This window comes from Lissotriton helveticus, chromosome 5_1, assembly GCF_964261635.1.
Source record: "Lissotriton helveticus chromosome 5_1, aLisHel1.1, whole genome shotgun sequence".
NCBI lineage: Eukaryota > Metazoa > Chordata > Amphibia > Caudata > Salamandridae > Lissotriton > Lissotriton helveticus.
In genome coordinates this window covers 328,259,114-328,282,421 of record NC_136065.1, presented here as the reverse complement: position 1 = coordinate 328,282,421, position 23,308 = coordinate 328,259,114, and the positions used below count along the sequence as shown (strand labels likewise).

General features: G+C 43.5%; 1 protein-coding gene across 2 annotated transcripts in view; it reads right to left on the bottom strand.

Annotated features, from left to right (window-relative positions):
- LOC144753138 (Golgi integral membrane protein 4-like) overlaps positions 1–23,308 on the bottom strand; it is a 55,374-nt gene that overhangs the window by 16,752 nt on the left and 15,314 nt on the right. For both annotated transcript variants that reach the window (XM_078640916.1, XM_078640917.1), the window contains exon 3: positions 2,851–2,900. In XM_078640916.1, the coding sequence (XP_078497042.1) occupies positions 2,851–2,900 (50 nt within the window). The remainder of the gene's footprint in view (positions 1–2,850; positions 2,901–23,308) is intronic.

Sequence of the window (23,308 nt, the reverse complement as noted above, 5' to 3'; positions counted from 1 at the left end):
CTGTTGAGTTTGATACTGACTGTGATACGTTCTTCGTCTGTTGGCTCTGAAACCAACTATGCTCTTCTCCTAGTATGTGAACACTGGTACAGACTGTGATATCCTCCTAATATGTGAACTCTCTTACGGACTTTGATACCATCCTAAAATGTGAACTCTGATACAGACTGTTATGCCCTCCTAATATGTGAACTCTGATACAGACTGTGATACCCTCCTAATATCTGAACTCGGATACGGACTGTGATACCCTCCTAATATGTGAACTCAGATATGGACTGTGTTACCCTTCTAATATGTGAACTCTGATACAGACTGATACCCTCCTAATATGTGAACACAGATATGGACTGTGATACCCTCCAAATATGTGAAATCCGATATGGACTGTGATACCCTCCTAATATGTGTACTCTGATATGGACTGTGATACCCTCCTAATATGTGAACTCCGATACGGACTGTGATACCCTCCTAATATGTGAACACAGATATGGACTGTGATACCCTCCAAATATGTGAACTACAATATGGACTGTGATACACTCCTAAATTGTTAACTCTGATACGTACTGCGATACCCTCCTAGTCTGTGCACTCTAATACTGACTGTGATAAAAACCTAGTCTGTGGACTCTGATACTGAGGATGATACACTCCTAGGTCTGTGAACTCTGATACGGACTGTGATACCCCTCCTAATATGTGAACTCTGATACAGACTGTGATACCCTCCTAATATGTGGACTGTGATACCCTCCTAATATGTGAACTTTTGATACGGCTGTGATACCCTCCTAATATGTGAACTCTGATACGGCTGTGATACCCTCCTAATATGTGAAATCTGATATGGACTGTGATACCCTCCTAATATGTGAACTCTGATATGGCTGTGATACCCTCCTAATACGTGAACTCCGATATGGACTGTGATACCCACCTAATATGTGGCTCTGATACGGACTGTGATACCCTCCTGGTCTGTGCACTCTAATACTGACTGTGATAAAAACCTTATCTGTGGACTCTGATACTGAGGATGATACACTCCTAGGTCTGTGAACTCTGATACGGACTGTGATACCCTCCTAATATGTGAACTCTGATACAGACTGTGATACCCTCCTAATATGTGGACTGTGATACCCTCCTAATATGTGAACTTTTGATACGGCTGTGATACCCTCCTAATATGTGAACTCTGTTACGGCTGTGATACCCTCCTAATATGTGAACTCTGATATGGACTGTAATACCCTCCTAATATGTGAACTCTGATATGGCTGTGATACCCTCCTAATACGTAAACTCTGATATGGACTGTGATACCCTCCTAATATGTGGCTCTGATACGGACTGTGATACCCTCCTAATATGTGAACTCTGATACGGAGTGCAATATCTTCCTAGTCTGTTGGCTCTAATACATCCTGTGATATCCTCCTAGTATGTGAACACTGATACTGACTGTGATATCCTGCTAGTATGTGAACCCTGATACTAACGGAGATACCTTCCTCATATGTTGGGTCTGATAAGGACAGCAATACCTTCCTCGTCTGTTGGGTCTGATACTTACAGCGATACCTTCCTCGTCTGTTGGGTCTGATACTGACAGCGATACCTTCCTCGTCGTTTGGGCCTGGTACTGACTGAAATACCTTCCCCGTCTGTAGGCTCCGATACCAACTTGGATACCCTCCTAGTCTGTGGACTCTGATACAGACTGTGAAACCCTCTCGGTATGTAGGCTTTTCATACAGACTGTGTGTGACACCCTCATACTCTATGGGCCCTCTGATATGGACTGTGATCGCCTCCCAGTCTGCTGGGCTTCAGTTCCGTGATCACCCTTATGTGAGGGGCTCAGGCACCGACTCCCAGACTCTTCTAGTGCCAGGTTCTCACCATAGCATGGAGAATGTCTGATAGGAGCAAAACACAAAATTTCACTTACAGCACAGCACACCACACCAACACCCCTCAACAGGTGAACACCAAATGGTGTAACATTCATTTGGGACTGTTAAACATATTTGACAGAGTACCACCTTTAGCGCACAAACGCATGTTGTGTCCTTCAGATCTTTCTATTTTGCGCTTTTTATTAAACTCAATTAAACCGAAGAGGTGTGAGTCTTGCTGTGAAAATGAGGAACATAAGTACAGAATTTCTGGAATCCTTATTGTGGCTGTGCCCTGTATTACCCTGAGAAATGCTCATTTTCTACAGCACGTAAAATATAAAATAGGTAGCAGAGGAGCTTGCAGTAAACATGTAAAACAACCCTTCAAAGTTTTCTCAAGATCGCCTCTTCCCTTCACAAGGTGTGCATGTAACATTCATTGGAGAGGGTGCAAAGGTACTAAGGAAAAATCTTTTCTATACAGATTTCCTGCAAGGCGGCCAAACAGTGCCTGCATGATTGAGATCGTCATCCCATTTCACAAAAAAAGAATTCGCAGAAGCAGGAGGCTCTAACAATTGGTCGCAGCACATGTAATCCGCCGTGGAGGTATGGCCAAAAGAAAAAGGTTCTAATAATCAGCTGCCATGTTCCATCAGCCAATCAGCCCCCTTGTTCCATTTAGTGCATGGCAGGAGCCTACCTCCACCAAACATGCCCATCATCACCATAGACTAGTCATGTTGCGCATTCCACTCACCACCACATAAACTAGCCCATATCTCAGCCTGCAGCTAAGGAACTATTACCCAGTGATGGCGGCAAATCTGTAATAGCAAAAGTAAATGGAGCACACTTAACTGGGCACCTAATACATAAAAGACCCCAGCCACCACCAAACTTAGTACCTCACTAAACAAGATCACACACACACACTCACCTTCTCTTTGTTCAGGGCTTCTTCAAATTCTAATTTAAATAATTCAAATTCTGTTGACCAAAAGAGGGGAGAAAACTTTAGTGAAAAATAGCCTTTAATCGTCAGCTTATAAATTATACAGTGGTGGAAGGTATTTAAACACTGAGAAAGTCAACAATTCTGGCTTTCACACAGTGCAAGGTTTTGAGATTGATGCAGCTGATAAGCAGCTAGAACCTGTGACACATATCTAAATTGATTATGAGACATCTTGAATAACACATGAATAAATGTGCACTAATCACACGGTAAAGAGTCATGAAAAATTAAATGTGGGAACTTATTTGCTGCATCATAAAAGCATGCAATTATATTGTAGGATAGATTAAATCATATACTTAATATAGGTTCATATGTCATCAAGCAACTTTAATTGTCATTTCAAAGTGTATCAAAAAAGTTAAAGTGATGTACTGTAGTGCTAGAGGCACTCTTGTGGTCTGACACCCTGTGAGGACCTTTGACAACCATCATTTTAATTGACCTTGGTGCGTTATTTTATCCTAGCCTGAATGTACGATGTCCTCCACATGCCTTGTTTCTCTTAAAGGTTTCTTTCTTGTAATCTAGCAGTCTTTCAGTGGGAGCGGTCACGGAGTAGAACAGCCTTGCCAAGAACAGAACGTGTGGGATGTGCATTTGAAAGCATGAGAGAAAGAGGCGTGGAATGTACTTTTGGTCTCGAAGTGCAGTGCTATGAGCAGTGGTGCACAAAGTATGTGATGCTATAAGCGGTGGTGCTTATAGCACATTGGTGGTATTATTAAGTTCTTATTTTTGGCTCGAACCTTCTAGTGTGTGTTTTGAGATTATAAAGCTGAGGTTTGTTGACAGCTGAGTTGGGAGCTCACTTACAGAGTAGACATACTGCTGTAAGACAAACGGAACTTGAGTCCCGGTCGAGAGTTCAAGCCAGCTGTGAATGGGCCCCCAAGTGGGAATTGGCAAGGAGTTCGAGTGAACGATCGGGTGAGGTGACTTATTTCGGATTATTGCCATTGTGATGTGTGGCTCGTAGCTTTGATCATTTGAGGTGTTTTCTTTGTGATGTGTGAATGATTGAGGTGCACATCCAAAGTAATACATTGATGCATCTAGTGTATATATATATATATATATCTTTCTGATCTCTTGCAGGACATCCCATATTATATTTTCTTGAGTGTTATCTCATATTATTTGCTGCTTGTTTATTCATTAGTATTACTCATACATTTAACTGTTGGATTTACCAAGTGTGTTATTATTGCTTGCTTATAAATATATATATTATATATTTAAATATATGAATGTTGAGCATTTGTTATCTAAGAAAGCCTTTCTGTTAGAGAGCATTGCATATATAAACCCCAAGCATTATTCTAAAAAGAGCCTTTTTGCATTGAGTAAAATAAAACTCTTTTCTAAAGGTGTTGGGTTATGTTTCCTGCTTCGCTGTGTGTTTGAGCCACTGTGTGGGAGATTCTGTATTATCTGAAATGGCGAAGCAAGACATGTACTCATGTGTTATTAGGTTTCTAACCATCCTTATTGAAATAATTAATGTGTGTGATGAATTAATGTAATCTAACATGATTTTAGATAATTTCACATGTGATATAAGTGGTTTTCATTCTGAATTTCATCATTGCATATGTGAAAATCTGCACATGTGACAAAAGAAAAAGTGGTCTTGCATAGCAATCTTTAGTGCAACTGTTCTGAAGCCTTCAGCTTATGATCTTCATATATGTACTAATGTAAATCATTTAAAACTATATTAATATTTTATGATTTGAGATTATTTTACACGTTAATACTTTGAAATGCATTAATATGACATAGCTATATGTAATCTTTATATTACAACTAATAATGTATTCTGAGTGCTTCACTCCTGGGAACAAAATCCACTGTTAAGAACAGACATGAAAAATTCTGCCCAGAACACTCGGTTTTTGCTGGAAATTTGACAAGTCAGACAATAGAGAATATCTCAAGGCTAGACTGGAACTCGTAGTGGCAATTCTAAGAGTGACCACTCTGAGAAGATGCAGCAAGACTGCCTCTCAAAACCCTGCATGTTGAGAATTATGAAGAGATGAGTCTTTACCAACCACAGTGAAGCTGAGCGAAGGCGAATGTAAGAGTCTAGAGACCAATGAATGATATCAGATTCTACCAACAAAAGGGATAATAAAACCGGGCGGGGCTGGGCAAGATGGCCGAGCGGACGTAATTCGTCTCGGCTCTCGGTCCACGCTCGAGTCTCGGGAGCATACCTGTTGAAGCACGACGCTGCCGTGAGCACCGTGTGAGAACCCTAAGGCTGGTGCATGTAGGGAATCCAGGAATCTGCAGCATGCTTTCCGCAGAAGACCATAATGAAGCCTCAACAGTCCGGCCGCGGAACTTCTCAAAATGGCGACCACCACTCTCTGAGCTGACAAGGGGCCTGCCTGACACGGTGGAGACCACGAAGATAAAGTGGCTTGGGATCTCCGCTCCCCTCATTGAATAAAACACATTGATTAACACACCTGCCGCCCTTGCCGAAGCGGAGAAGTACGAGGGGAGGCTTTCAGCTGCAGCCGGCCCAGACATTACGCGTTACATTGCGGATGCAATCAGGTGCGTTGGGGGCCCCATATATACAGAGATAAGGAATAGGATGTGCTACACAAGCGGAGAGATACAGGCTTGAAGTGTCCTACCTGGGCTGGGGGGAGCGCCATACAACCTGTGCCTGACTTCAAAATGGCAGACAAGACACAAAGGAGCAGCATTATAGAAGCTGCAATCAGCGCCCTGTAGGGCCCGCAAACATGCTCTGATTTCCCGCGGCCGGGGTGAAGCACTGCGACTGTGTCACAGCACAGGGCCCGGGCGCTCTGGGGAGACCGCAATCGCTCCTGGCTACTGAGCTCCCCCGAGAAATACTAAGAACCGGCGGGACCCCTGACGGTGTGAGGTTGAGGGGAGCGTCCGACAAGCTTGCACACACATTGCGGCCTGTCCCCCAAGGGGCTGATATAGATCCCCACCGAAAAACTCTAGCAACCTGCGGCGGCTGCCGACAGCAGAGATGAAGAGGGGGAGGTAGAGGTTCTCCCGTAAGGTTGAAGTGGGGATATCACTGGGCCCATCTCTATGCCACCAAAGAAGACGCTGACCAAAGCCACAAATAAAGTTTCCAACTCCTTTCCTCTAGCGAACAAAGATTTGCCATCAGAACAAAACGACAGCACAAACATGGCCCTCACGAAGGATGATCTCATGGCTTCCCGACGGGATTTCAAAACGGAACTCCGAAAGGAGTTTAGCCAGGACATTAAGGCCTCCATTGACCAACTAAAGACCGACCTCTATGAGAGACTGGCCACCCTCCAACAGAACGTGGAATCAGTGGGAGTCAGAGTGGTGGGTTTGAAGACGTAGACTCAGGAAGTCGACAAACAAACCTCTGACTTGCAAGACAAAATGCACGCCCTCCGAGACCAACTACTCCAAACCCAATTGAAAGCTGAAGATCCAGAAAACAGGGCTCAGAGAGACAACCTACAGATTCGTGACCTAGAGGAGAGGGCGAAAGGACCGGATCTTGAAGCTTTCCTTGAAGGCCTATTTGCAGAGATCCTAAACCCACAAACTCTTAAAATCAAGTAGGATCGGGTGCATCGAGTCGGAGGACCAACAACTGGAGAACGGAGGTTAACAAGGGGCGTACTGGCAAAATTTCACTCTTATAAGGTGAAAGAAGCAGTCCTGCCGGTGGCCAGAAAACAATGCGGTCTCCTTCCATGGTCATACCTGCAGCATCTTCCAAGACTTGGCAACTGCAACCTTAGCAAGGTGGCAGCAGTTTCGACCCATTACTTCAAAATGACGCAACAACAAAGTCAGATACCGCTGGACATACCAGTTTGGCCTGAGTTTTGAGTAAAAAAACAAGCAACGTCACATTACAGAATTGAGAGAAGGGCAGGACTTAATAGGACTCTCTGCAACCGATCTTGAACCGTCACAAAGTACAAGGGACAAATCGAACTGGCTCATCTCCGTCACAATGGTCCACGAGATCAAGGGGGGAATCACAAGTGATGCTTGAGACAAGAGACTACAGGATGTGACTCCACAAGGATTAAAGAGCTATGCTCTTTCCCAAGTCGGACATTTGTGCACAGTCGGAAGCTAAAATACAGCTGCTCAACTCCGGAGAGCCATCATTCAAGGCAAAATTTGCTACTTTCAATCTCCTGGGACGTGCGCGGATGGGGACATTGGTCATGCGTCCAGATAGATGGTTACATCTACGGACTGAGACTCACCATCGATCTGACACATGTTACTGTTGGTAAAGTTGAGGGTTGGGATTTTCCAATTTTTTTTTTATTTTTGGAAGGGGGGAGGTTAAAGGAGTGGTGGCAGCTTCACTCAGATAGGCAACACACCGTACTTCTGGTCAGGGAACACCCAACAAGACAGGCTCAATGGGGGCTCTATGCATGTTTGCTTGTGAAACTGGTAACATCGTCTTACACGAGAGGGATGTGAGAAAGGGGGAGGAGGTTACTATGTGAAGATGGTAATTACCATAGGGTCCAGGAACGTCAAGGGACTAAATTCATCACAAAAGAGGCACAAAAAGCTGGAAATATCTCACTGACCACCACTTTGACATAGTAGCGCTGATGAAGCAAGATTTCGCACATTACGCGACTTGCTGAAATCAAGAACCTCGATTCATTTATAACTCTGTAATCCAAATTTGTATGTCTTACTAATTTCCTTTATTTTTTGATATACATGTATCTTAGTGATGCTTGCCTATGTGTTTTACTAATACGATTAATCCTTGTCTTAAAATGGCCGTCGCTTGGGAATTTGCTTCTGCGCATGCGTTAGTCACACTTACGTGACGTGACGTAGCTGTAGTTGTGGTGGGAAAATGTGCGCATGCGTATTTGCCTCTAATATGGCTGTCTGAATACTCACATGGTGAAGCTTGCGCAGATGCTCTCGTGTTATTGTCTGTTGCACTAATTCATAACGGCATAGTATATTTTTATAGTAAGAAATATAAAGTAACTACTCATGGTATGTAGTACATTCATTTTATTTCTATGTTTTAATTTGCTTTCGCTTACTTTTCATGTACCGCGATATGGGGGGGTCTGAATGAGACGAGAACCATCTTGAAGGTCCCTTCTGCGCATGTCGCGCAGCCTGGGAGAAGGTAGCCTTGAGAAGTGGAACCCAGCCAGTTGGCAGCCACAAGTCAAGATGCTCCTGCGAAAGCCACCTCTGACCCAGCGAGAGGGATTTGAATGTACTGAAATTGTTACAATGAAATCTTTCCTATTGTATTCTGTGTATTCTCTCATGGGAACCCCAAATTCACTAGGCGGTTCCTTAAAATGCAAAACCGAGCTTGTAGAAGTCTGTTCTGATTGGTGTGTTAACCTATCTTATGTGGGGACCAATTGAAATTGGGGAATCTGACACTTTGCAACATTGGGGGGTGGTACACTGACCCGAAAACAGTATAACTAGCCTAGGTTCAGCTAGAGAAATTGTCCGACTTGTCTGAATAGCTGACCTGTCACTGACCCAACGCACTCAATAGGTGACTGAATACAGAGCGCTGCGGAGCATTCTGTCCGAATTTGACCATAGACTTTAAAGGTTTTACTAAACCTTAAGTGCTGGCGGAGCACTTTGCTGGGGAGTTCGCTAACCCAATCGGGGTTCTGACTGATAGCTGCAGAGACGGTGGAGCGCAGGCGTTGCTTCCGAACTGCGGGTGCTGGTCGTGCCTTGGTGGTCCTGTCCTGATCATAATTTGGTTTTCCTGTCCTGTCCTGGGATGTCCAATCTGCACCTGCTGTCCCATAGATGACTGTCCTTCCTTGGGGTATTTCCTGTCCTTGACTGATCCGTGGCCAGGGATGGTCTGCACACCTTTCTAGGTAAATATAGTGCGAAAACTCTATACTGCATCTCCTATTTTTCTGTCTTTGCTTAAATAAAGAAATTTCTTTGCATATGTTAATTTCCATGCTTTCCGCAACCTATTATAAAAGTCATTCAGTATATTTTCCTTAGAATGTTCCTACGTTTCCCTACCTTTTAGAACACATTTTCTCTCCATACTGTTTATGAAATATAACTGTGGTATATAAATTTCTCCTGAAAAATCTGATTTTGCGTTAAGATACTAGAACTATAGCGTGTTCCAATTTTCCCCCTCCTATAGATGTATAGGATTTTCCAATCCTTACCTTGCAGTATTTTTCCCAAACCTGTAGAGTCTAGTTCGTGATTCAAGTTCTAAAATCTATTTAGTAGACCGCATTGTTATAACTTTCTTATAGATGGTTGCCCTGACCCTGTTCCTCTATGGCTATGTTCTTTTCGTTATCTTGATTATTGATTGCCTTCTAACTGTAAACTTGCTAATTTCCGAACCTGATTTCTAGATAAACTTTTAAAACTTCCCAGTTGTCTGTGATCATTTTAATGCGAAATAGAAATAAGTTGGGTTTGTATTTTGCCTGCCTTTCTTTTACAGCTAGCTCCCTGATCCATTGTGGATCTTAGGTACCTGTAACGGTGGATTGGTAAGTCAGGTACAATAGAAATAAATAGGAAGGAACCAGGGTTATTGGTAGAAGAATTGGTAGGTCACTCGATTAATGTATAGGATGAATTTGAAGAATATGGGCCTGGTACGTGTATGGTGAAAAATTATTGGCCGGGTGACCTGCGATCTCTATCAGTAATTTTCTGGTAGCAGAGGTATGGTTAGGGACTAGTTAAAGTTAGGTAGGACTAGTTAAGCTAGATAAGTTGGATACTGTTAGAAATTATTGCTGCTAGTCGAGAACATCATTGCTGCTAAAAAGATAGACTTCTTTTCCGTGAACTGATCACTCACGTGAAATGTTTGCTTTGAAAAATTATGAAATGTTTTAAATTGTTTCTTATTATTATACTGATATATGTATTAACCCACTCGTTAGTAAAGTGTTTATATGTTTGTTGGGAATCCCCGGGGAATTGAATAGCGAGTGGTGAAGAGAATCCACTTGCTTTGAGGTCACTGACTCCAGGAAAGTTGGTGCAGGTTAGGCAGAACTGGAAGCACTAACTAGGGTTTTTTCTGAATGTATGTTTGAATAAATGATAGCTACGAGATCACTGGCAAAACTTCTATCGTGATATAACCTAGTAGGGGTCACAGCGGAAGGAGTAGCAGGTTCGTCGGGGCTTGAGTGATAGCAAAAGGGTTCGCTGGTGAAACTTTGGGCTTAGAATATATCCCGAAAAGAAGTGGATGAGTCAAAGAAGTAGCAGGTTCCCTAATGCTGGAATGAAGGGTAGGCAGAAGAGATCTATCCGTAGCGTGTGAAAAGTAGACAGAAGGAGTTTACTTGCAGTGAAACAAATCTTTTCTGTCTAGACACTTGAGTACAGTGGCGAATGTGTATTCGTTGTTAAATAACCAAGCACAAGCACTTTAGAGAGAAATTAAGTTTCCGTTACCTTGTGAAGGAGGGAGTCAGTCGCGAAGCTGCTCTGACGTCACTCTGTGCCGCGCTGGGATTGGTAGACGCAGCGGGTGTGTAGCGGAGCTGGAATTGTAAAGGAGGGGTGAGTGCCGAAGCGTGAGAACCTGTCTCGCGAAAGGCCGCGCACCCATTGGTCGAGATTATTTGAATTCGTGCATTTCATTGGTCGCACGAAAAATTAAAGACGCACTTGGATTGGAAGTGAATTTGTAAACAGAGTCACTAGCAGAAATCGTATGTGGCACTCGTATAGACCACATACTAGACCTGATCCTCGACACTTAGGGTTTGAGAACGATCAGTGGAAAGGGCATAAAACCGACATTATGTATGGAAATAAGAGAAAAATATCCCTTGTAAATAAGGTGAAGAATTATTTCAAAAAGGACAAACCGATTAAAACCAGAGAAGGTGTTGTCATTCCACCACCTAATACTCCCGCATCTTTCATGATGTTTGATAAAGGGTACCACTCGTGTGTATGGTTGGAAAACTGGGCGGAATACACCAAGGATGACGGAATTTTGGCTTTTCCGTTAGAGGGTACATTCAATGGCAGAATTCTATTTAATTTGAGAACCCGAATGAATGACTTACATCCCAGACCTAGATTAACGCAGTACGAAGCTTTAGAGGAATGGGAGATCGAAGCTTTCGAGAGAGACAAGCCCCGAATGGATAAAGGGTTGACAAAATGTTATCCAAAGTTGAAGCAGGAGACCCGTGATAAAAAGATGAAACAGTGGAGACAGAATATGATTGTAGAAGGACTGTTTCCAATGATGTCTATGGGTGGTCCTCCCGCAGGAGAGAAGAGAACAGAAAAATGCAAACATTGGGTGCCCATGGGGGAGTCGGATGATGAATTATTAGATGACATGTTTATGAGAAGTCCGCCTCCTTATAATGAAGGACACCGACCCTCTAGTGAAGGGGATAATTCACGGAGACCTCCTCCCCAGGAAGAGGCCAGATCAGTAAGTGTAGGAGAAAGTCGTCAAATACCTCCATATAACGAGGGTTTGGGACCTCTAGGTGCTAGAGAAAGCTGTCAAAGAGCACCATTTTGTGGGGAGTCAAGATATTCGAGAGAAAGAGACTTCTGCTCTAGACTCCCCTACGAGGGTGAGGCAAGGCCTTCCACGTCAGGACTTCCGTTCTCAAGGCCCCCATCTGAGGAAGAACCAAGATCCCTAGGTACAGGAAGTCTGTTCCCAAAACCTAATTACGGTGAAGGACCAAGTGAGACACATCCCACTGCCCGAGTTATGCCCCAACTTTGACCCCGCAGATATTACATGACAATTCATTAGACAGGATACTGGGGGGCAGGGAACGAGAGGCATTAGCTAATCAGAGAGCCGAGATAATTCAGAAAATGTCCCAGTTAAATACAAGTCCTGAAGCCTTGACAATCCCGGTAACTATTGGACCCGTAGTTCCGCTGTATGGGGATAGACAGGGAAGTCCGAAGACTCCAGTTATTACTCCAGTTGTAGCACAGCCAAGACAGGAGCCCTTAATTGTGGATGACCAGACCAGTGAATGCGAGTCCGAGGTCTCGCTAATGGATCTGCCCATGAGGGGTGCAGGGAAAAGATTACAGAAAAGACACAATCCTTTTAACACAAGGGAGATTCAAATGGAATCGACTTCGGGTACCAAGAGTGTCACGTTGGTGACTCCTGAAGAAATTGAAAGGTGGAGTCGAGAATTAGAAAAACAAACTCCTCAGTCGAAACCTTTAGATATTTTCAAGCTTAGAATAGAAATGGAGGAGCTAATGGCAGGAAATGTAGGGTTAGACAGATTAAATACCTATTCTGAAGAAGAGTTGCTGTTTATCGGCAAGAGTTTTACCCGGAACACCAGAGTGCTCCATGAAAAATTAACAGACACTGCAGCTAGTATGGGAATCGATATTTCAAAATCAAAGCCACTGCAGAAACCCTATAGAGCTGATTTTTCAGACAAAGATCTGGAAAATATGAATGTGTCAGGGAAAAAGGCGCAGGTTAAAGAATTATTGACTGTGTTGCAAAAATGGGGAGACGTAGAAAAGTGGAAAGCCAGGTGGGCAAAGAAGAAAGATGAGGCCAGATCTAAACAGACGACTTCTGAGTTCGTTCTAAAGGAAGCTGACAAACCTGAGCAGTTATACCCTATGCGTGAAGTGCCAGGTGGAAAATATGTGCACGTTCCATGGTCCCGACAGGATATTGTGTCCTTTACAAATGATTTTCCAAAACTACGAGAAAAGCCTGTGGACTGGTACAGGCAAGTGGAAAGGTTTGTAAAGGTGCAAAAGTGCTTGTGGAAAGACCTGGATGGGTTTTTCGACATTGTGGTTCCTGTGGATTTATGGACCGAATGCAAGGTTGCCATTGATTGGCCCAACAAAGAGTATGATAGGGACCCTGTAACAGGTGCTCCCTCTGATGAGGTAATGAGAAAATATGACCAGGTCATGTTACATCTGAAAAAGAAGGTGCATGCGAAGGAAACTGATTGGACCAAAATAGATAGAACTACGCAGGAAAGGGATGAGACTGTGCACTCCTTTTATGAAAGACTATTGCAAGTGTTCAAAACTTACAGTGGAATAGATAACATCGAGATGAAGGATATGACCCACTTCATTTACAGGTTTGTAAACGGTTTAAGACCCGAAATTTGCCAGTGGATCAAAGACAATAAGATTTGTTGGCAGTCTAAGAAAATGGATGAGGTCCTACGGAATGCAAAATACTGTGAGGACGAGATGGCAGATAAGAAAAAGGCTCTCAAGGAGAAGGTCATGTGGGCACAAGTGAAGTTAGCAGAACAACAGGAGAAGCAGTTGAATAAGAATACCCAAAATCAAGGCTCTGGGGGTGGAGGGAAGCCTAAGGTAAAAATGAGCAGAGAAGAAGCTAAAAAGAAATTTCCCTGCCACCAGTGCGGAGAAATCGGGCACTGGAGAGACGAGTGTCCATATTTACAGCATGATAATACCCAAACCCCTGATTTAACTCCACAGACGCAGAATGAAAAACCAAGAAAGACTCAGCATCAGGTAAAGGCAAGTCAATTGCCCCGAGCGCCAAAACCAAATTATATGGGAAAATCACCACAGGGTGATGACGTAGAGATCTGGGGAGGCGATGAAAATAGAAATGCAGCAACTTCGCAGTTCTTGTTGAACGATACCTTTTTCTGTGACGACCAATACTGACGAGGCCTGAGAGGGGAGGACAAGGAGTGTGTTCTTGGCGCCTCCTTGCCGGTAGACCAGTCAGGGCCATACATTGAAGGAAAGGTTGATGGAAATGATGTCACCTTTCTATTGGACACTGGTGCTACCCGTTCTACTGTAAGAACAGCGGACGTTCCAAACCTACCCCTCTCGGGAGAAGCAATCCAAGTAGTGGGTGTATCTAATCAATTGATTAGTACCCCAGTTACCGAGCCCATGGAGATCACAATAGGGAATTTTAAAGAAATGCATAGATTTGTAGTGTGTGATACCAGTCCAGTAAACTTACTGGGACGTGATTTGTTGTGCAAAATGAACTGTACCATCTTTTGCTCACCAAAAGGCGTCGAAATCCAAACCCCAGATGAGGATGGCATATATAAATTAATGTTAATCAGACCTGACTCAGAGATTAAACGAATGACCATACAAGACTTACCCGAAGAACTCCAAAAGACAGTGAAATCAGAAGTATGGGACTTTACTGGAAAAGATGTAGGATTAATGGCCAATGTAGACCCAATACAAATAGCCATGAAAGAAAATGCAGTTTACCCCAATACCAAGCCATACAAAATGAGTGCCGAAGTGAGAGCAGGAGTTGCGATTGAAATACAAAAGTTGCGAGAAGCAAACATCATACAAGAAGTGATGAGTAGTCCGTGTAACTCACCCATAATTGGAATCAAGAAACCTAGTGGCAAGTACAGAGTAGTGCAGGATCTGAGAAAGAGAAAGGTAAACAAAATTGTGGTTCCTTGCTGTCCTATTGTCCCAAACCCAGCAGTGATCCTATATCAGATTCCCTGGGATGCTGAGTGGTTTACCGTGATAGACCTATGTCATGCATTCTTTTCGATCCCATTGCATCCAGATAGCAAATTTCTTTTCTCATTTGCTTTCGACAGTCACGTGTACGTTTGGAATAGGGTCCCCCAAGGGTACACCGAAAGTCCCTCTATCTTTAATCAGATCCTGAAAAAATGCCTTGAATCTTTAGTCTTACCTGGAAAATCTGTATTGGTGCAATATATCGATGACCTCTTGGTGGCGTCCAAAAGTCATAGAGATTGTGTGATTGACACCATTGCTTTACTGAATCACCTAGGTGAAAAGGGACATAAAGTGGCCCCCGAAAAATTGCAGTTCTGTTCAAAATCAGTGAAATATCTGGGGCACCAGATCGAAAAAGGCATCAGAAAAGTCAGCTCAGAAAGAATCAGGATAATTCAAAAGATGCAGTTACGCCGTACCCAGAAAGAAGTCAGAATGTTTCTTGGAGTGGTAGGTTATTGCAGGCAATGGATTGTGGGATTCGCAGTCCTGGCAAAGCCTTTGATAAAAATGACAAAGAAAGGAGCAAAGGACCCAGTTGAATGGGATGATGAAAGCTTAACAGCATTCACAAAATTACGAGACTGCCTGTGTACAGCCCCTGCTTTAGGGATGCCTGACTATTCTAAGGAGTTTGCACTGTTCTGTGACACACGTGACAATTGTGCATTGTCAGTCTTAACACAGGAACATGGTCTGACTAGACGACCAGTGGCCTATTTTTCTGCCACTTTGGATCCAGTAGCTGCTGGATTACCCTGATGTCTGAAAGCAGTAGCTGCAACTTGCACAAGTTTAGAGCAGAGTGAATCCATTGTAATGGGACATCCTGTCACTGTGTATGTTCCTCATGCAGTTGTAATTTTACTAACCCGAACTAAGACCCAGTATCTCACCCCTTGTCGGCTGACTAAATACGAGAGGATTCTCGTGGGTGCTGCAAATGTGGTCATTACTCTGTGTAATATCCTGAATCCAGCTACCCTACTCCCTGACTCAATGATTATGGAAGCAAAGGGAGAGGATGAACATGACTGCATAGATTTGACAGAATTCAGTACTAAACCACGCCCAGACATTAAAGAAGTACCTTTGCCTGTTAATGATGAGGAGCTGTTTGTGGATGGCTCATGTATGAGACACGTGCTAGTAGGCCTAAGTGCTGCTTATGCTGTAGTCGCTTTAGACAGCATTAAAGAGGCATCCTGTTTATATGGAGTGAAGTCTGCACAAGTCTGCACAAGTAGCCGAATTGATTGCATTGGTAAGAGCCTGCAAAATTGGGAAAAACAAAAGAACAGTATATACTGACAGTCAGTACTGTTATGGGGTTGTGCATGACTTTGGCCAATTGTGGCTACAGAGGGAGTTTCTGACTTCTTCAGGTACTCCCATCAGAAATGGGAAGGTGGTACAAGATTTACTGGAGGCAATCCAATTACCAAAAGAATTGGCAGTGGTCAAATGTGCTGCTCATAAAAAGGGCCTTGACCCTGTATCTTTGGGAAATAATTTTGCTGATGAGGTGGCCAGACATTGTGCAAAAAATCGCATGTCTCTAAATATTAAACTGGGGGGACTTGGAAACAGCTGCCAACTTATGGTGTTTGAAGAAGTGCCTATTTGGGAAGAGGTGAAAGATTGGCAGCATGCTGTGCCATCGGACGAGAAAGAAAAGTGGAGGAAACTTGGTTGTCGACTAAGAAGTGAGGATGGTGTCATTGTGGGCCCAAATGGTATGCCTGTGTTGCCTAGGCATCTGCTTGCTTCTATGGCCAGACTGACACATGGAGATTCACACACTGGTAGGGATGCCATGGTTCTGGTTTTCCAACAAACATGGTACAATCCGAAGTTCAGGAAGGTAGCAGAGTCACTCTGCCAGAGGTGCTTGACATGTCAGCAGTTCAACGCTGGCAAAAGAACAGTAGTTGAACTGGGGAAAATTGGGAAATCAGGGGGTCCCTTTGTGAGAATACAGATTGACTTCATCACCATGCCTCGTTGTCAGGGAAAAAGATATGTCCTTGTCGTTGTCTGCCTGTTTTCAAAATGGGTGGAAGCCTACCCTACTAAACAGGGTGACGCCATAACGGTAGCCAAATTGTTACTACAAGAATTGATACCTAGGTTCGGGGTTCCAGTCACAATTGAATCAGATAGAGGTAAACATTTTCAGAATGAGATATACGATCAGCTCTGTAAAGCATTCCAGATCACCCAAAAGCTGCACTGTGCTTATCGTCCAGAGGCTTCTGGAGTAGTAGAGCAAATAAATGGCACTATAAAATTGAGATTAGCAAAAATGTGTGATTCTACTGGCATGAACTGGATAAATGCATTGCCTCTTGTTCTGATGGGACTCAGAAGTATTCCAGACCGAAAGACAGGCCTGAGTCATCATGAAATCCTGATGGGAAGAGTGATGAGACAAGCATGGGTACCAGGATACAAATTGTTAAACATTTCTGATGATTTGGTACTTGAGTACTGCAAGCAACTAGGTGACCAAGTGCGTTCTATCCCTCGCCAGATTGGGGAAGACACCGTCGCCAATCCAACAACTCCAGTCCACAAATTGGTTCCTGGCGACTGGGTTAGAATCAAGAAACACACTCGTTCGAGTTGCCTTGCACCGAGGTGGGGAGAAAAACGCTAAATAATACTGGTGACCACGACAGCGGTGAAGTGTGCTGGTGTTCCAAAGTGGATCCATGCCAGTCATACCCAGAAGGTGATACCCGACAAGAAGACTGAAGCTGAAGGTTGTCCAGCTGAGGGGTCTGCAGACGTTGGTCCTGAAGTAGCTGATGACGAACAACCGAGCACCAGTCAAGAAGATTGGATACCCCTAATCGACCTGACCGAAGACCCAATCAGAACAAGAGAGCGAACCTACGAGGATAGAGAGTGGAATAGAGAGGAAGAGATAGGCACAGGCAAAGAGCCTCGGATTATTGAGATTCACGTCAAATCTGAGGAAGAAGAGGAAGGTCCGACAGGGACAGAACAGGTGATTGACACACCTCCACTAACTCCTGAAATTGAAAGGGGTCAGACTAGAACTAGTGAAAAGGTTCGAGCAGAAGAAAATCAAGGGATCGAAGTGCTTGAACAGGATCAGATAGAAATAGAAGAACGTGTTCAGGACACAGAAACAGAGACACTCGAAAGTAAAACCCAGAATACATCTGAACAAGGCCAGCTTAGTACCCAGGCAGAAGAAACAGAGACAAGACCTGGAACTAGTCAGACAGGAAGGGAAGAATCAGAAGTGCCACAAACAAACGAAAATAAAAGAACATTAGAAGAAAGCCAAAACACAGTGCCAACTAAAAGACTCAAGAAAAAGAAACATATCGAACCAAGATATATTAAGAGACTGAGACTGAGATTAACAACAGTAGAGGAGAAACTTGCAGAAAGAAGGAAAAGTCCTCGTATTACAGAGCAAGCTGGAGAAAGTTCACAAAGGAGGAGTGAACGAATAAAAAGACTGAACGAAAAATACCAAGATCCTGAATGGACATATTTAGTGTTAGAAGAATTCGAAGATCTTGATATTACTGACGAAAGTGACGAAGAACAGACAGCTGATTATTCTGCCGAGGAAGACGAACCAACCTGAAGTTGTGCAGGGTAAACTACCTGTGCAGAGTTACAAAGAGGGGTTGAGAAATCTTCTTCTGAACGAAAATGTCTGATTCAAATGTGAATGGAAGGCCTAGACGCAGTTGTTGCAAAACATGCTGCAGAATATGTATATGTAGCATAGCTATAGTGTTAATAATTTGGATAGGAATAACAGTTTTCATTCCTTATATGGTGAGCAAAAATACTAATATTGGCCCTACTCAGACTGTGACCCTTGACACTGAAGAACTGACAACACGAAGTGTAGAAAGACGTGAAAAAGCACTCAGACAAACAAAACGAGACTTAGAAGCATCAGATGAGGAAGGTCTACATTATCATGGAGTTAAAAACCAGACACAGTTAAATGTTTTCGCTAATCTTTTAGTGCACTATGTAGAAACTATGGAAATAGAAGACTGCTATGTCTGCATGAAGCTACCTACTTCTGTAGCTGAAGGCGTGACGTATCATCACCTACTTTTGACCTATGGAATTTCCTGTAGCATTTTAGCTAGTTTATTTTACAAAAGAGGACCGTTACAGTACTATTATTCTAACTCAGACATGATATTTTCTGAACTTCCCATACGTGGAAATTTGAATCCTGTACATACTAAAAGTGACGTTACACGTTATATGGGAGAGTACTTTCTGACTATAGGTACTATAGACTTAAATGAAGCACACAGAGATAACTTGACCTGTTCATTACATGAACAAGAAAAAATGTTTTTAAACATGGCAGAGAAAAGAAGGGAGAGTTTCCAAAGAAAAGCAAATGATAAGAGACAGAAAACTCCTAAATGGGCTGAAAACATGGAAAGCACCTCAAATGGTGGGAGTGGTCCTGCTTTGTTTCTGGATTTCGAAAGGAAAGGGAAACTCTGTCTTCATCGCGAGAAGACTAGTTATTATAATAACATTTTCATTGGTTCCAGTCAATGTGAACACAATTACAAGGTAATTGGAGGTTGGGGTTTCAAAAATGGGTCAGAACCTGTGTTTCCCGGAATTTATTATATATGTGGAAACAAGGCTTATTTCAAATTGCCGGATCACTGGTATGGAAGCTGCTACTTTGGCATTGTCTTCCCGAAAATATACCATGTGAGGGAAATTGCTGGAAGCAATGAAAACACTAATGGCTTAGTGCGTAGTAAAAGAGAAAGCGTAGGTGAAATAATGGGTAGTATTTTTAGTGCACTGATACCTGGAGTGGGAGTGGTTCTGAATACACACAGAATTTGCAAATTATCCACAATAGTGGATGTGCTGTCTACTGACACAGCTCATGGATTTCTATTGGTCAACACCGAAATGGTTGCGATCAGATCAATGGTTTTGCAGAACAGACTTGCGCTTGACACCTTATTAGCAAAAGAGGGCGGAGTCTGCCGGATGCTGAAGGCGCAACATTGTTACACTTACATACCGGATAAAAGTGTACAGATCAAAAGATATGTGAAAAACATTACTAATTTGGAAAAGGAACTCAAACCACTGGAGGTTGACAGTCCCTGGAAGAGACTTGTCGATGGTCTCTCCAATGTAGGTCATTGGTTTGTTAATTTAGGTAAAAGTTTATTGTTTAAGGTACTGATGCCAATTGGAATGATAGGTTTCATCATTTTCCTCCAATTTGTCTGCTGCAAATGTCGCAAACACAAAAAGAAATACGCTGTGAATAAGAGAGGTGTGAAACGGAGTGTGGATGAACTTGAATTGGAAGACTTGAATAATCAAATTTACAAAAGGGTGAAAAATTCTCACCCTAATAAAGATGTTTCTATGTTTTAATTTGTTTTCGCTTACTTTTCATGTACCGCGATATGGGGGGGTCTGAATGAGACGAGAACCATCTTGAAGGTCCCTTCTGCGCATGTCGTGCAGCCTGGGAGAAGGTAGCCTTGAGAAGTGGAACCCAGCCAGTTGGCAGCCACAAGTCAAGATGCTCCTGCGAAAGCCACCTCTGACCCAGCGAGAGGGATTCGGATGTACTGAAATTGTTACAATGAAATCTTTCCTATTGTATTCTGTGTATTCTCTCATGGGAACCCCAAATTCACTAGGCGGTTCCTTAAAATGCAAAACCGAGCTTGTAGAAGTCTGTTCTGATTGGTGTGTTAACCTATCCTATGTGGGGACCAATCGAAATTGGGGATTCTGACACTTTGCAACATTGGGGGTGGTACACTGACCCGAAAACAGTATATCTAGCCTAGGTTCAGCTAGAGAAATTGTCCGACTTGTCTGAATAGCTGACCTGTCACTGACCCAACGCACTCAATAGGTGACTGAATACAGAGCGCTGCGGAGCATTCTGTCCGAATTTGACCATAGACTTTAAAGGTTTTACTAAACCTTAAGTGCTGGCGGAGCACTTTGCTGGGGAGTTCGCTAACCCAATCGGGGTTCTGACTGATAGCTGCAGAGAGGGTGGAGCGCAGGCGTTGCTTCCGAACTGCGGGTGCTGGTCGTGCCTTGGTGGTCCTGTCCTGATCATAATTTGGTTTTCCTGTCCTGTCCTGGGGTGTCCAATCTGCACCTGCTGTCCCATAGATGACTGTCCTTCCTTGGGGTATTTCCTGTCCTTGACTGATCCGTGGCCAGGGTTGGTCTGCACACCTTTCTAGGTAATTATAGTGCGAAAACTCTATACTGCATCTCCTATTTTTCTGTCTTTGCTTAAATAAAGAAATTTCTTTGCATATGTTAATTTCCATGCTTTCCGCAACCTATTATAAAAGTCATTCAGTATATTTTCCTTAGAATGTTCCTATGTTTCCCTACCTTTTAGAACACATTTTCTCTCCATACTGTTTATGAAATATAACTGTGGTATATAAATTTCTCCTGAAAAATCTGATTTTGCGTTAAGATACTAGAACTATAGCGTGTTCCAATTTCTATCAGCGCTTCAGGAGACACACCTTCGGAGGGCTGAAGAATCGAGGCTTAAACGCAAACAATACCCCCTTATTTACAGATCCTCAGCACTCACTAAACACAGTGGGGTTGCACTCCCATTCCATGTCTCGACGAAATTTCAACCACTGGCCATCCAATCAGACAAGGAGGGTAGGATGGTTATGGTCAAGGGTACACTGCAGGGTAAACTTAGCACTTTTATCACAGGTTACGCACCAAACACCGGCCAAACTAGCTCTTTAGCTACCCTACAAGACAAAATAGATGATTTTGCGGATGGGCCAACGATTCTAATGGGGGATTTTAACCTCACCTGGCAGACAGATTTAGACAGCACACACTCACACCGAGCTTAAGCTAGCTCATTTACTGCAGACATGAAGCGGATAATATATGACTCTGGACTTTGCGATGCCTGGCATACTATGTACCCTCAGTATAGAGACTATATGTTTACTCCCACGTACACCACACCTACTCCAGATTGGATTATATTTTTCTCTGTCAAATCCTAATGGGCACCCTCAAGGAGCTAAGATTTTCCCTCTCTCTCTTTCGGATCACTGTCCCGTTTCAAGTTGTTTACAACCGGGGGATGGCCTCGGCGACCACGCCTAAATGGTATTTCCCGATCACCCTTACACGAGACATGGTGCTGCGCACCGAACTGCGAGAAGCGATCACAGACTTTTTAACATTAATTAGAGCTGAGGACACCTCTTTGGGCAATACATGGGACTCTTTTAAAGCAATCATAAGGGGAAATGCATAGAGCTCAACTCCACACTAAACAGACAACGAACTAAAGAGAGGGAAAACCTAGTGACGGAACTGGAATTGGCAGAGTAGGCACACCTTTTTCTTCCGCACGCTAACGCACCTCGGTTTCGCAGATAAATGTATTCAAATAATTAAGGCAACTACACACATCCCCGCTCTAGGGTGCAGGTCAATTGAGTGCTCTCGGCCCCCTTTTCCCTTATGATAGGCACTAGACAAGGGTGCCCATTGTTGCCTTTACTATTTCCACTTAGTATTGAACCACTGGCAATGACCATTCAAGAGACGCAGAATAATAAAAGGAAACCCTTCGGAGGTGACAACCATAAAATCTCACTTTTTGCAGATGATGTACTCTTGTCCCTCGCAGAACCCTCACTATCATTTCCCGCACTGCAATCTGAGCTGGCCAAGTTTGAGGCAGTAGCAGGCTTTAAGATTAACCTCGATAAATCACTTATACGCAACCTCACGGTCCCAGATGACAAGGCTGGCGACCTACAGTCTCACTCCCCACTACAATGGACTGACAACTCATTCAGTACCTGGGGATTAAATTGACGCAACAGGTAGAAGGACTTTAAAAAGCTAACTTCCCAACTGCTCTTCTTCAACTCCAAAATGATTGTAAGCGTTGGAAGACTTTGTTCATTTCCTGGTTCGGCCGAATACAAGCGTTCAAAAAGACAGGTCTTACCAAACTGTTATATTTCTTTCAGGCTCTGCCTATTGAGCTGGACACACCATTCCTACCTAAAATTAAGTCCATGCTTATACAGTTCATATGGCAAAGAGGGAGGGCACGATTATAGTTTTCAATATTGCGATAGCGCCAGAGTAGAGGGTGAAGTGGGACTACCAGATCTAGGCCTGTATTATAAAGCCGCTCAGTTGTGAGGAGTGACGGAGTGGTTTAAAAGGGAATCGGAGAAACATTGGCTCCATATGGATAGCGCTATTGCGGGGAGGACAATCTGGGACCTAATATGGTAGCCCTCGAAAGAGAGACCCGCGAATGCGTATATCAGCACCCCCACGAGAACAACTTTGAGAGTGTGGGACTCGGTGACGGGGAATGAACTGTCGGCCACATTCCCCTCCCCCTACACACCAATCCATTTCAATCCGGCCTTTACACCGGCCATGCGGGAAGGCCCCTTTGATGCCTGGAGAGAAGGTGGCTGCCTTATGCTAGATTACTTATTTCATAGTTATGACATTCTCACCTTCGACAATTGTAGAAGAGACTTCAACCTAAACCAGGACGAACATTTCCACTACCTCCCACTCCGACACTGCTCTCTCACCCCTTACGTTCATGGTGCAGCTACAAGGGAGAAAAAGGGCTTTGAAACATTTGTGAAGGTGGTGGGATCCATGAAAGGGGCGATTTCCTTCCTATATAACTATCTGCTCTCCTCCACACACTCAGCACTTCCAAGACACATGTCTATGT